General features: G+C 33.8%; 1 protein-coding gene and 1 pseudogene across 2 annotated transcripts in view; both read left to right on the forward strand.

Annotated features, from left to right (window-relative positions):
* Nucleotides 1–15103, forward strand: part of STAG1 (stromal antigen 1) — a 402070-nt gene that overhangs the window by 316358 nt on the left and 70609 nt on the right. For both annotated transcript variants that reach the window (XM_049628788.1, XM_049628789.1), the window contains 6 exons: nucleotides 3395–3498; nucleotides 11099–11191; nucleotides 11297–11386; nucleotides 11532–11735; nucleotides 12927–12997; nucleotides 14768–14855. In XM_049628788.1, coding sequence (XP_049484745.1) covers nucleotides 3395–3498; nucleotides 11099–11191; nucleotides 11297–11386; nucleotides 11532–11735; nucleotides 12927–12997; nucleotides 14768–14855 — 650 coding nt within the window. The remainder of the gene's footprint in view (nucleotides 1–3394; nucleotides 3499–11098; nucleotides 11192–11296; nucleotides 11387–11531; nucleotides 11736–12926; nucleotides 12998–14767; nucleotides 14856–15103) is intronic.
* LOC125920635 (60S ribosomal protein L9-like) lies at nucleotides 4170–11092 on the forward strand (annotated as a pseudogene).

The following is a 15103-nucleotide window of genomic DNA, read 5'->3' on the forward strand; positions in this document are numbered from 1 at the left end:
GCTGAACTTCATGTGTTTTTCCTAAGACAATTAAAATGTTAAAACCAAAAAATGATTGCATTAAGATATCCATACATTATATTATACAGGATGATTTTAGTACAGAATAAAAAGGACAGGATTTTATTATGTCTTTTCCTTCTCATTGATATTGACCATTTTTTAATAATCAATATAACTTCTAAAGCTTAATCTCTTTTAATTTATACCTAAGTCTGTCTCTATAATCCCCGTATCTTTTGGCTTTTAACATAAATAAGTATACAGAGAAAGGGGGAGAGAGGCAGACAGATAAAATTAAGCTATTCAAATCAGTGTCAAATTTCTATCTTTAAAAATATATAGGAATGAATTCGATAAGAAAAGTACCAAATCAGTGTGAAGAAAACCATAACATTTTGTTAATTTGACATCAGATAAGATCTCAAAAATAAAGAGCTATGCTATGTACCTGACTGAAAATATTACAAAAATGTCCATTCTTTCCGTGTAGTATATAATTTTTTTTTTTTTCAATACCAATGCAAGAAGTGTCTGAGTGGCTCAGTCAGTTGAGCACTCAACTCTGGATTCTGCCTCTGGTCATGACCCCGGGGTCATGGGGTCAAACCACGCGTCAGGCTCCACACAGCATGGAGCATACTTGGGATTCTCTTTACCTCTGCCCCACTCATGCTCGCTCGCTCTCTCTCTCTGTCTCTCAAATAAGAAAATAAAATAAAATACCAGTTTGAATTCCAGTGGGTTTCTGCAAGTTCTTCAAGATGAGATGAGAGAAGGAACTAAGCAAAATGATTTCATATAAAATGTTTTCTTTTGTTTAAAAGGATAGTGCTTGGGGCGCCTGGGCAGCTCAGTCAGTTAAGCGTCCAACTTCAGCCAGGTCACGATCTCGCGGTCCGTGAGTTCGAGCCCCGCGTCAGGCTCTGGGCTGATGGCTCAGAGCCTGGAGCCTGTTTCCGATTCTGTGTCTCCCTCTCTCTCTGCCCCTCCCCCGTTCATGCTCTGTCTCTCTCTGTTCCAAAAATAAATAAAAAACGTTGAAAAAAATTTAAAAAATAAAAAAATAAAAGGATAGTGCTTAAGAGCACAGACCCAGGAATCAGACTACCTGAGTCCATGTCTTGACTCCACTACTACCTGAGTACTTTGAAAGTTACTTAACTCTGTGGCTCATTTTCCCTATCTATAAAGTGTGAAGATATTAGTTCTATCTCTTGGAATTGTGTTGAAGATAAAACAAGTTAACATACAAATCACTTACAACAGTGCCTTACTCATCATAAGTGCTTAGCTCAGTCAGTTAAGTGTCCAACTTCAGCTCAGATCATGATCTCGCGGTTCACAGTTAGAGCACTGCTTCAGGCTCTCTGCTCATAGCTCAGAGCCTGGAGCCTGCTTCGGATTCTGTGTCTCCCTCCCTCTCTTTGCCCCTCCCCCACTCATGCTCTTGTCTTTCTCTCTAAAAAATAAACATTAAAAATTTTTTTTTCAGTGCCTAATTGTTTGCTATTAGCATTATAGAAATTAGAAAATATTTAGAAAAAGGCCTGGGTAAGGGAATCTTGTTCAACTAAATGTTCAGATTAGTTGAACTAAGTTATATATTAAGGTGTAACACATTATAAAGCAGCTATCATCAAAATAGGATGGTGTTGTAATAGAAATAGACAAATAGATTAGTGAACCTAAAGAATCCAGAAATCGTCTAACCATATATGATAGAGCCTAAAACATTTTTTTAAATGTTTAAGTGGGACATTTAAATGCAGGGAAAGCTGGTTTACTTAACAATGGTGGAGGCATAATTGGCTGTTCATCTGGTGTAAGAATAAATAGGCCATATTCATGCAACCAGCAGAAATAAATTTCAGACAGAATAAATTTATAAAAGCTAGAGAGAGAGAAGAAAATGAATTAGAAAATATATTTTTAGGGACGCCTGGATGGCTCACTCGGTTGAGCATCTGACCTCAACTCAGGTCACGATCTTGCAGTTCACGCATTCAAGCCCCACTTCAGGTTCTGTGCTAATCTCTCGGAGCCTGGAGCCTGCTTTGGATTCTGTGTCCCCCTCTCTGTCCGTCCCTCCCCCCACCCCCGCCTTGCTTGCTCTCTCTTTCCCTCAAAAATAAACTTTTTTTTAATTAAAGAAAATATATTCCAATAATCTCTAGGACAAGGAGATCTTTGAAAGCAATGCAAGAAACCTAGGAGCCTTTTTGTATCTGTATGAGATAATAGATGTTCGTTAACTTTGTGATAATTTCACAATATATGTAAGATCATTATGCTGTACAACTTGTACAGTGTTATATGTCAATTATATCTCATTAAAACTAGAAAGATAAAAAAAAAGCCAGAAGCCATGAAACAGTACAGATGTAACTTTGTAAAAATTAACAATTTCTGTAAAAAAAAATTCTAACAAAAGATACCCTAAAGATTCTGGCATCAAAAGGACAAACTAGGAGAAAATATTTGCCTCATTCAAAAGACAAAGTTACTACTCCTTATACGCAGGAATTCAAGAAAGGTGAATAGCAGTAGAAAAATGGGCAAAGAATAAATATAAAAATCTCAGAAAAAAGTTCTAAGCCAATAAAACAAGAAAATACATTTTACTGATTAGTACAAAGGAAGAAGCAAAATAACGAAATAACCATTTTTCAAATTGGCAGAAATTAAAGGGATTTATGACATTTCGTGCTGGCTAGGGATATGAGGAACCAAACATCATTGCAGTTGGAGGTTTGAATTTCCATAAGTAACCTTATATTTATTTTAACCTTTGACCCATTACCCTGTCTCAGAATTTATTCTACAGAAACATAAGTATCAGTTACATAAACATATGTGTGTTAATGATATTTGTTACTGCATTGTTTATAGTGACAAAAATTTGGAAACGATTTGAGTAAAAGGTAGAAGAAGGTTGACTAAATTGTGGAACACTTATGTAATAACATAATTATGTAAGAAATTATTCATAATGTGTACATAGTGACTTGAAAGATATTCAAAATCTATTATTTTTTTAAAATATGTAGAGCTCACTTTTTATTTAGAAAAAGATATCCTATTGTATGAGCTTTAAATGATGAGAAGGAAATATGGTAAAATTTTGGTATTGCCTAATTCAGAAATATGGTCTTAGACTGGGTATTAGAAGAAACCACTGTCCTCTTTTTCTTTACTTTCTAATTCTCTTTCATGTTTGACTTAGGATAAGCGTATATTACTTCTTTAAAAAAAAAAGTATAGAGCTTAACTTCAGTCTTTAAAATAACCAGTAATAAAATATGTTTGCAGTTTTTTATAACTGTGTGTTCTCTTTAATACATGGTTATTATAAAACTGTCTACTCATACTAATGCGTTTTGTTTCACTTTAGCAATGTCTGACCGTCAAGAGAGTGCTCTTATAGAGCTAATGGTTTGTACAATTCGTCAAGCTGCTGAGGCACATCCTCCAGTGGGAAGGGGTACTGGCAAGAGAGTAAGTTAAATTAGTGAGAAATCTACCAAAAGACTTTTAATGTAATTAACTGTCTTAAATATTTGAAAATTTTGATGGTATATGTATGCATAAAAACATGGAATTTCTGTAAAGGATACATGCTATGGTGCTTTGTCATTATATACTGTCTACTGCACTTAGGTTTCAAAAATAGATTCTTTTCTTCCATGTTCCCAAAGCACCTGTACCTGCTTCTGTTCTAGTAATTTAATAATTTTCACATTCATATCTGTTAAAAATGCAGAAAGGCTCTGAAAGCAAACTGCCTAACTTTACTCTTCCATTTAGCAACTATTTAATCTTCAGATAGTTGATTATTTTCTTTGTGTGTTAATTCTCTTATTTGTAATATGGGGCTAATAATGCAAGTTTTATTGGTTATAAAGATGAATTGAGATAGTCATTGATGGAAAGACCAGCTCTGGTGGTGTGCAGAGGTAGGTAATTTCTCTCTACAAAAAAAGAAAAAATGAAACTGCAAAATTTGTCAAAAAAAAACTTATCAAAGAGCTCTGGAAGTTCACCAGAGATAAAAAAACAAATTGAAGGATTTGTTTTTGAAAAGCTGCTAAAGCTTCAGGTAAAAGCAACAGGAGTCTGCTGCCTTCTTGCCTGGGATTATAATGCACACACACCCATCCACAAAGTTGATGTCGTGTTACCAGAGTGGTACTGTCTGCAAAAAACAGCAGCTTTGCTTGCAGAGGGGGCAGACTCAATATGGTACAAATGGCAAAAGTCCAGAGCTTTGTGAACTAAAAATGGCAAACATGGTAGAAACAAACAAGGAAAACCCACAGCTGTGATATTCAGAGGTTGTGGTCCCAGATGGGAAGAACAGTGGACCAGCCAAGAATCTAAAAAATCCTGGAAATGAAAAAGCCATAAAAGGGTGAGATGAGCTCTCCATACATCACTGGCTGACTGAGAAACCTGAGAAAACCCAATGGAAAATAAAAGTCAAAGCAAACTTAGGTATTAGCTGGACTTTTTTTTTTTATTAAGTTTTTTATTTTAATTCCAGTACAGTTAAAATACAGTGTTATATTAGTTTCATATGTACAATATAGTGATTCAGGAATTCTGTACATTACTCAGTGCTCATGATGATAAGTGTACTCTTTAATCCCCAAATGCCCCACCCACCTCCCCTCCGGTAACCATCAGTTCCTTCTCTATAGTTAAGAGTTTGTTTCTTGGTTTGTGTGTGTCTCTTTTTATTTTCCTTTGCTCGTTTGTTTTGTTTCTTAAATTCTACCTATGAGTAGGATCATATGCTATTTATCTTTGTCTTGACTTATTTCACTTAGCATTATACTCTCTGGCTCCATGCATGTCATTGCAAATGTCAAGATTTCATTCCTTTTTATGGCTGCATAATATTCCATTGTGTATGTATACAGTATCTTCTTTATCAATTCATCTACCAGTGGACATTGGGCTGCTTCCATAATTTGACTATTTTAATAATGCTCCAATAAACATAGAGTTGCATGTATCCCTTTCAGTTTGTGTTTTTGTGTTTTTTGCATTTTACCCAGTATTGCAATTACTAGATTGTGGAACAGTTCTATTTTTACCTTTTTGAGGAATGTCCATACTGTTTGCCACTGTGGCTGCACCAGTTTGCATTCCTACCAACAGTGCATGAGTGTTCCTTTTTCTCCATATCCTCGCCAACACTTGTTGTTTCTTGAAGAAGTGGCTGATCTTTGAATATACTTTCTAACCCAGGTCTCAGAGGGGAGAAGCCTTATATGTTGGAAGTATTTAAGCACCAACTCTGCCCAAATCATTGATTGACCAGGAATCTATTGAAATACTGAAAACTCTTAGGAAACAGGCTTTAAAACAAAAATAATGAAAATTCTAAGCAGAGGCCACATACATCATGGGAGAGACAGATTATATATACATTTCAGGTTTAAGATTACTTTTTTAAGTAATGAAACTCAGAAAAATCAGTTAAAAATCCATAATTGCTTCACCATATTACCTAAAAGTGTTGGCTCTTCCAGAAAAATTACAGCCATGCAAAGAAACAGTAAAATGTGACCATACTCTGGGTGAAAAAAGCAGACAATAGAAATGGCTTCTCGTTAGGCCTAATTACTGGATTTAGCAAATACTTCAGAAAATACGTTGAAAGAATTAAAGGAAAATATGTTCAAAGAATTACAGGAAAATATGATAACAGAAATAAGGAATCTTAATAATGAAAAAACTTACTGGAAATTCTAGAGTTGAAAAGTACAATGACATTTCAAATTCATTCTTTGGGTTTAACAGCACATTTGAGATGACAAGAAACATCCTACATGAACCTAGATTAATAAAAATCATTCTGAAGAACAGAGAGTAAAGAAGACTGAAGAAAAATGAACAGAGCCTGAGAAATATGTGAAACAATATTAAGTGCATCAAGTTTGTATAATGAGAGTTCCAGAAAGAAAGGAGAGAAAGAGGAAAGAAAAACACTTGAAGATATAATTGCCAAAAACTTCCCAAATTTGGTGAAAAACATAATCCACAGATAAAGAAGCTTCACAAAACTCAAGTAGTGTAAACACAAAAGATTCATCTCTGGACAGGATAGTCACTGTTGAAAGCCAAAGACAAAAAAAATCTTGAAAGCAGCGAGAGGAAAAACATGTCATGTAGAGGGCAATTGTAATAAGATTACTAATTAATTTTTTATAAGAAACAGTAGAGGCCAGAAGACTGACAGAATGAAATATTCACTGAAAGAAAAGAAAATTGCCAACCAAGAATTCTAAATCCAGTAAAATTACCTTTCAAATATGAAGGTGAATTAAAAACATCCCCAGATAAATGAGAATTTAGAGATATGTTGCTGGAAGACCTGCCTCAGAAGAAATACTGAAAGAAGTCCTTTAAGCTATAAAGAGTAATACTGGATGTTAATTCTAATTCATAGGAAAGAATGAAGAGCACCAGAAATAGTAACTATGTGGGTGGCTATAAAAGGCCATGTATATTAATATATCTTTTTTTCCTCTTCTTTAAAGGGATGTAAGATTAATAAAAGCAATAATTATAGCACTAAAGCATTAAGATTATAAGATATGCAGATATATGTGACAGCAATAACACATATATAATAACACACATAATAAAATAAGGGTAAAGGAAATGGAATTATATCGGAACAAAATTGTTGTATTTTGCTGTAACTCAATATTAATCTAAAGTTGATTATAGTAAACTAAAGAAGTATATTATAATCCCTAGAGCAACTACTGATACCCAAAGAAAATGAAAGCAAAATCAACAAATAAATTATAATAGTATACTAAAAAAATGTTTAACTCCAAAAAACATAGTAAAGAAGGAATGCACAAAAAAAGATGAGACGTATAGATAGCAAAATGGCTGACATAAATGCAACCATATCAAAGCTTACATTAAATATGAATGTACAGAGATCCAAAAAGTAAAAATAGAGAAAACTATGGACTGGCTATGGAAAGATAGTAAGGAGTTATTGTTTAATTTTGTTGGAGATGGCAAGTTTTATTCTTAAGTCTTCATCTGTTAAAAACATACACTGAAATATTTATGGGTGAAGTGAAATGATATACCAAGAATTTGCCTTAAAATGCTACAGGAAATTAAAGTCTTTAGGAAATTAATGAAGTAATAGTGACAGAATGAGTACTTTTTAAATTTTTCCAAAATAAAAGTTTTAAAAACTTTATGTGTTGTTCCAACTTTAACTGAGCCCTTTCAGGCTAAACATTTCTTACCCTTTTGACTTGTGTTAATCATTTTTTAAGCACCTTCTTGCTTTCTCAACAAGTTCACTTCCTACTATTGCTATGTAAAAAAATTACTTTAAAACTTAGAGACTTAATAAGGCTTTATAGTCTCATACAGTTTCTGTGGGTCAGAAACTTGGGAGTGCCTTAGCTGTTCTTTTGGCTTAAGGTTTCTTATAGGTTTGCATTTAAGATGTTAGTCAGGGCTTTAGCCTCTGAAGATTTTATTGTTATTTTACTGCTTCTATAAATGGCTTAACTTACATGACTGGCGAGTTAGTGTTGATTGTTAGTGGGAGGCTTTAGAGCCTCAGCATGTGGACATCTCAGTAGGACTGTTTGAGTGCTTTCAGGACATGGTTGCTACCCCCTCCCCCTGCTCCCAGAGTGAATGATCAAAGTGAGAATAAAGCAGAATGAATGAACCAAAGGAAAGTAAGGTAGACTTCTGTGTCTTTTATGATCTAGTTCTCAAAAGTCACACAACATCATTTCCACAATCTCCTATTGATTACACATGTCAGCCTTAGTCACTGTGGGAAGAGACTGCAAGGGCATGAATACCAGGAAGGAGTTACTGGGTGTCACTTGACGGCTGATTCTTACATTACCCTAGCATGGGAATCTCCAAGAAGCCCTGGTTCCTTTTAATAGAGTAGTATTTAAAGTTAAAATCTTGTCCCTAAGAGTACTCACTGTCAATTGATTATTATTTCTGATAGGCATTTTGAGTATACAGAGCTAAAAATATATATGTATATATTTCTCTGTATATATCCATATATACTAAATTACACATTTATATTGATATTTATGACTTAAATTTAGCATAACAAGGTTTTTCCCTCTTTGATTTTGTATGTTTTTTCTTTTATTTTTTGGAAATATGTAAAACATTTATGTAGTTAAAAGGTGAAAAACATGTAAAAATATACATTCAGAGGAGTATTACTCGGCAATCAGAAAGAATGAAATCTTGCCATTTGCAACAACATGGATGGAACTATAGGGTATTATGCTAAGTGAAATTAGAGAAAGACAAATATCATATGACTTCACTCATACATGGAATTTAAGATACAAAACAGATGAACATAAGGGAAGGGAAGCAAAAATAATATAAAAACAGGGGACAAAACATAAGAGACTCTTAACTATAGAGAACAAACTGAGGGTTGCTGGTGGGGTTGTGGGTGGGGGAATGGGCTGGCTAAATGGGTAAGAAGCATTAAGGAAGACACTTGTTGGGATGAGCACTGGGTGTTATACATAGGGGATGAATCACTGGAATCTACTCCTGAAAACTTTATTGCACTATATGCTAACTAACTTGGATATAAATTTAAAAATTTTTTAAATAAAAAAACATTCAGAGAAGTCTTTGATACACGTTTCTCCCTCCTACCAGTAACCATTTTTATTTGTTTTCAGATTATCCTTTCAGTGTTTCATTTTACAAGTATAGGTAAATGCATGTACTCCATCCTCCTTTCTCTCACTTACCCTCAAAAGATAGTATATTTTGTACAGTGTCTGTACCTTACATTTTTTATTTAACAGTATATCCTAGATATCACTCCATAACTGTATTTGGAGATCTTTATTTTTTTATGGCTGCATAATATCCATTATGTGGGTACACTACTGAGAGTCTTTTGGGTTGTTGCCAGCCTTTTACTATTAGAAATAATGTGTAGTGAATAATCTTGTGTCATTTCATACTTGTACCATGTGTGTTGGTGGGGTAGATTGCTTCAAAGTGAGATCATTAGATCAGAGGAAAGATAGGTATACAGTTTTGTTAGATACTGGCAAAGTCTCCCTTCATACATGGTATTCCATTTTTACCATCCCATCAGAGATACTGTGAGGATTAACTGAGTTCGTGCATGTAGACTGCCTAACATGATTATTCAATCAAAGACAGCTTTTTCCCTAAAATCAATATTCTTAGACCTTTCATACATTATCAAATGAATTTCAAGACTTCTCAATACCCTGAATACATTCCTAGATGTATATTCCACTTTATATGTAGTCCTTTTTATTACTTTGTGCAGAACTAAATACATACTTGGTAAATCATTCCAGAGTGATTATTTTGTATTTTAAGAGGTAGAAAAACAATATTAAGTTCCTGGAAGAAGAATCAGATAGGAGGCCCTATTCTTTCACATTCTCAAACATCTGTGAGAATGAAGACCATTCTCAGCAAACTATCAACATTCCAAAAAATGTTGACATCGCTCTGAAGGGATGCACTACTATTGTGAAGGATGCCAGACAAACCCTGCAAAGAGACTCAGTCTCCTTGGAAAGAAAAAGAAGAGGCTCCAAGTTGACAAATGGTGGGCAAATAGAAAAGAAATGGCTCTGGTTCGCATTATCTGTAGTCATGTACAGAACATGATCAAGGGCGTTACACTGGGCTTCCATTACAAGGGAGGGTCTTTGTATGCTCACTTCCCCAACAACATTGTTATTCAGGACAGTGGTTCTCTTGTTGAAGTCTGAAATTTCTTGAGTGAAAAATACATCTGCAAGCTTCGGATGAGGCCAAGGTGTTGCTTGTTGAGTATCTCAGGCCCAGAAAGATGAGTTAATTCGTTAAGGAAATGACAGTGAACTTGTGTCAGATTCAGCTGCTTTGATTCAGAAAGCCACAACAGTTAAAAACAATATCAGAAAATGTTGGGATGGTATCTGTGAAAAAAAAAACAGTTCAGCAGCCTGATGAATAAGATCTAAGTTTTCCAGGGGTGCCTGGGTGATTCAGTCGGTTAAAAGTCAGCTCTTTTTTTTTTTTCCTAGTTTATTTATTTATTTTGAGAGAGAGAGCGTGCGCACACCAGTGTGAGCAGAGGAGGGGCAGAGAGAGGGAAAGAGATAATCCCGGTGTCAGTGTAGAGCCTGATGCAGGGCTTGATCTCAAGAACCATGAGATCATGACTTGAGCCTGAATGCTTAAGTACAGTTAATTTACTGATCCACCTAGGCATTCCAGGCATCTAACTTAATGCTTAAGATTCTCTCTCTCCTTCTCCCTCTGCACCTCCCCGCACTCTCTCACTCTCAGACAATAGAAAAGATGTCCCAGCTACAGAAACAGCAAGGTGCCAAATGATTTCTCAGACTTATTTGTGGTATTTTAAAGATACAATAAAAGCTGTATTGATTTTTTTTTTAAATGAGGGTTTACATTTATTAAGTGGTAATTTATATTGGAATGTTTCTGTTTTGTAATACCATTCAACATTATGATCCTAAGTTCCTTCAAGATAAATACAAAATGCAGAATATCTTGGGGAAATGATTATCTTGAGTGCAGAGATATTGTTAGTATATGCATCAAAAAATAAGTGATAATTTATTAGCTGCTGATAATATAAAAGCATTACTTTCTAAAGTATTTTCAGAAAAGTGTATTTAACATAGGGGAGGTTACTGTTAACATATTGAGGTTAAAACTCTGGAAAAATTGTTTCACCATTAGTTCTAATATTTTTATGTTGATAATTGGTTTTATAGAAGTGTTTGTTTTTGTTTTTATTTAACCTAAACAAGTAGTAATTTATCTAAATTTGGGTGATTCTTAAATAAGTAGTTATTTCATAAAGTAATACTGCATGTTAACTAGAAATAAGCGTAAAACTAGAGATATTTGTTTTAGTAGTTTGTTAAGCTCCTCTGAAAATTCTCGGGTACATTATCTGCCAGTGCTTCATTGTTCTGTGTAACATTCTAGATTTATAAATTAGTATGTGACATTATGTTCTTTACCCATTTAAATTTATTTCTAGGTGCTAACTGCCAAAGAGAGAAAAACTCAAATTGATGATAGAAACAAACTGACTGAGCATTTTATTATCACACTCCCTATGTTGCTATCAAAGGTATAGTCTCATTTACATTTCTGTGCTAATATGCCACTGAGTTTGCTTATTACACTGAACTATTAAAGTAGTCACTTCTTTTTTCTTTGCTTCTCTTCCTTCTAGTATTCTGCAGATGCAGAGAAGGTAGCAAACTTGCTACAAATCCCACAGTATTTTGATCTAGAAATTTATAGCACAGGTAGAATGGAAAAGGTAAGACACTGTGAAATTGAAATTCTATTATAGTCAGTTTAATTAACTAGATTATTTCATTTCATGTAATCTATAGGCTTATAATTTGACAGATGCTTATTTTTATTAATCTAAATATCATAGTTTTTTTTTTTCCCCTCCTCAGCATCTGGATGCTTTATTAAAACAGATTAAATTTGTTGTGGAGAAGCATGTAGAATCGGATGTTCTAGAAGCCTGCAGTAAAACCTATAGCATATTATGCAGTGAAGAGTATACCATCCAGAACAGAGTTGACATAGCTCGAAGTCAGCTAATTGACGAGTTTGTAGATCGATTCAATCATTCTGTGGAAGATCTACTGCAAGAGGTCTGTTTTAAAGTTAATGTGTATATATGTGATAATTTTGGCTAATAGTTATTCAGAGTTGTTGAATGTGTAAATTGTTTCCATTTTAAAGTAAAATCTAGTAGAATTCCCTACCTCTTTCAGATCTTAGCATTATTGCAGCTGTTCATCCTGTAAAGATTAGCCTTGGTTATACTTTATTTTAAACACCTATTCATAAAAGCTAAATTTTTTCTCTTTTAAGAAATACCTTTTTAAAGTCTGGCTTTTCTTAATTCATTTTTTCATTTTTTATTCCTGGAACCTAAATTACATTTTAATATTATTCAACTCCTATAATGTGCTAATGAATACAACATAAAAATTAAGTGTACTTACAAGGAACAGCCACTCACCAGTGGTGTGCCCAGGATAGCAGCAGACCTCTCCCAACTGTTTTTTTTTTTTTTTTTAATGTTTATTTTATTTTTGAAGGAGAGAGAGTGAGCATGACCAGAGGAGGGGCAGAGAGAAAGAGGGAGACAGAGGATCTGAAGCCCCGACATGGGGCTCGAACCCAAAACTGTGAGATCATGACCTGTGTTAAAATCAAGAGTCTCACACTTAATCAACTGAGCCACCCAGGCACTTCTCCAGCTGGTTATTTTTATAATTATTTTTGTGATTCCCATTTCTTGCCCTCTTCCTCCAATCATTGTAAGGCAATTTGGAACCCCCACAGATTTCTGTGCTTTGATGGCCAGACTGATAGGATTTTCTTTTTAATCCATGTAACCAATTTTTCCAACTTCTAATTTTTAATTTTAACTTCTGAGTTTTATCAACCATTTTTTATTTTTCATTGTGATTTTGAGCTACCAAAGGAACTGACAGTAAAATCTTTGAAGTAACCATTAAAATCTTTAAAGCACGTACCTTTTCACTCAGCAGTTTCAGTGAACTTATGCTAAAGTATTAATCAAAAAAATGTACAAAGTTAACATTTATGACATTGTTTAAAATGCAAAAAATGGTTATCTCTGGGTATTACAATTATGGCTGTTATTTTTTATTTTTTTGCTATTTGTACCTTGTTTTTTACCAACAGTGAATATGTACTCTTTATATAATAAAAAAGAATTCTTTTAGGCAGTAAGCATTAACAGACTTTCGTGTGAATTTGAGGGTAAGTAAAGTTATGGTAATGAAGTGATGTCTTTTTTTTATTTATAGGGAGAAGAAGCTGATGATGATGATATTTACAATGTTCTTTCTACATTAAAGCGGTTAACCTCTTTTCATAAGTACGTCATTTTATTTAGATTTAGTTAATAACATATTAGCCAACGTAAAATAGACTGTTTTGATAATATTTGACATCTGTATAACAATGGAAAATTTTAGACAAATATAGAGATGTTATGATTTTTCTACTATTCAGATTTTCTCTCTATAAATTATTGGTTTTTATTATTTGATTATTTAAGGAGTAAGATTTATCATTCAAGTGTAACAAATGTACACTGTACACTGTAAAAGTTTGTTAATCAATATTATTAACACATTAGATGGGCTTACTCTATAAGCTAGAGGTTTTTTTTTTAATTTTTTAATATTCATTTTTGAAAGACAGAGACAGAGCATGAGTGAGGGAGGGGCAGAGAGAGAGACAGAGACACAGAATCTGAAGCAGGCTGCAGGCTCTGAGCTGTCAGCCCAGAGCCCAATATGGAGCTCAAACTCATAAACCTTGAGATTATGACCTGAGCCGAAGTCGGACACTTAACCAACTGAGCCACCCAGGTGCCCCATAAGCTAGGTAGAGTTTTATAGGTATAATTTTCAATTGATAGCTTTTAGAAATCTTAATAAGAAAAAAATTTGGGAGGAAGCCATGAAAGTTCATCTAAGTGTCATTTTCAAATTGTAATTTACATGTCCCTTGTTAATGAAGTGTGTTTGCTCCATAAAGAAAGGAAAATAAAGATCTTTGTTGTCTAAAGAATGTTTAAGTGTAGCCCTTACATTAATGAACACTTCAGATTTCAAAAGCAATGTCTAAAATCTAAGACTTTTAGATTTTCTTTTTACACAAGTACATTTTTTAGACTTCTATGGAGAAATAAACTCTTAGTTTTAAAAATATTTTGACATTTCAAAATAAAAATTGACAACTAATGTCAAAACTCCTATTTTAAAAAATATTTTGACATTTCAAAATGAAAGTTAACATTCACTGATCTATTTTTAGTAGAACTCATGAGAAAATAAAATGTCAGCATTATTTCAATTAAGAAGCCTATAGCCACACTAAATTTCAAGCTTTGCCATATTTCCTTTCCCCTATTTCTGTCTTTCTTTATCTCTATTTTATGAATACAAATGTCTTTTAAAAATACATATGGGGGCGCCTGGGTGGCTCAGTCGGTTAAGCGGCCCACTTCGGCTCAGGTCATGATCTCGCGGTCAGTGAGTTCAAGCCCTGCGTCGGGCTCTGTGCTGACAGCTCAGAGCCTGGAGCCTGTTTCAGATTCTGTGTCTCCCTCTCTCTGACCATCCCCCGTTCATGCTCTGTCTCTCTCTGTCTCAAAAATAAATAAACATTAAAAAAAATTAAAAAAAAAATACATATGTATTTTTATGTTTTGAAATTATGAACATATTTGTTAAAATGTGTTTTAAAATATACTAGGAAGAATGAAATGGAATACAAGCTTAGGTTGACTATGTAGTAGTAACCTTCATTGAAAGGTGCGAATTTTTATTGTTAATTAGTTTCTTTTAATTAATTCCTAATATCAGCTTACATATTTTGTCTCCTCTCCCCCTTCATCGTCCTTGTCCCTCTTTCCCTTTTCCCTTTTTCTTCCTTTTTCTTTCCTTCCGTCCTTTTTTCTCTACTTCCATCCTCTTTACTTCTTCCTTTCTTTCTGAGTACTTGAACATTTTTTATCCATCTTTTTTGATTCTATAAGAAAATGCAGTTAGTTTATACTTCTGCCTACTCAAACTGAGTTCAGATTTCAATTTTCTTCTACTCTAGAATAAAGTTAATGCATTTTTGTTTATTTTAGTGCTCATGATCTCACAAAATGGGATCTATTTGGTAATTGCTACAGATTATTGAAGACTGGAATTGAACATGGAGCTATGCCAGAACAGGTAGGAGTTTGTTGATATTCCTTCTTTGTCCATTTTAGAAGATGAAGCTTCTCTGAGATCACACAGGATTATTAAAAACCTTACATAGAAAGTATAATCCTTAAATGCAGATGCCTCTTTTGAGAATTATTGCTATAGTAATTGAATATTACTGGTAGGTGTTCATGATTGGATGTTACTGGTAGGTGTAATATATCTTCAGGTTTGAACAGAAAAAAGTAGAGAAACTTTTTTATAATGTATTTTAA

The sequence above is a fragment of the Panthera uncia genome, chromosome C2, assembly GCF_023721935.1.
Source record: "Panthera uncia isolate 11264 chromosome C2, Puncia_PCG_1.0, whole genome shotgun sequence".
Lineage (NCBI taxonomy): Eukaryota > Metazoa > Chordata > Mammalia > Carnivora > Felidae > Panthera > Panthera uncia.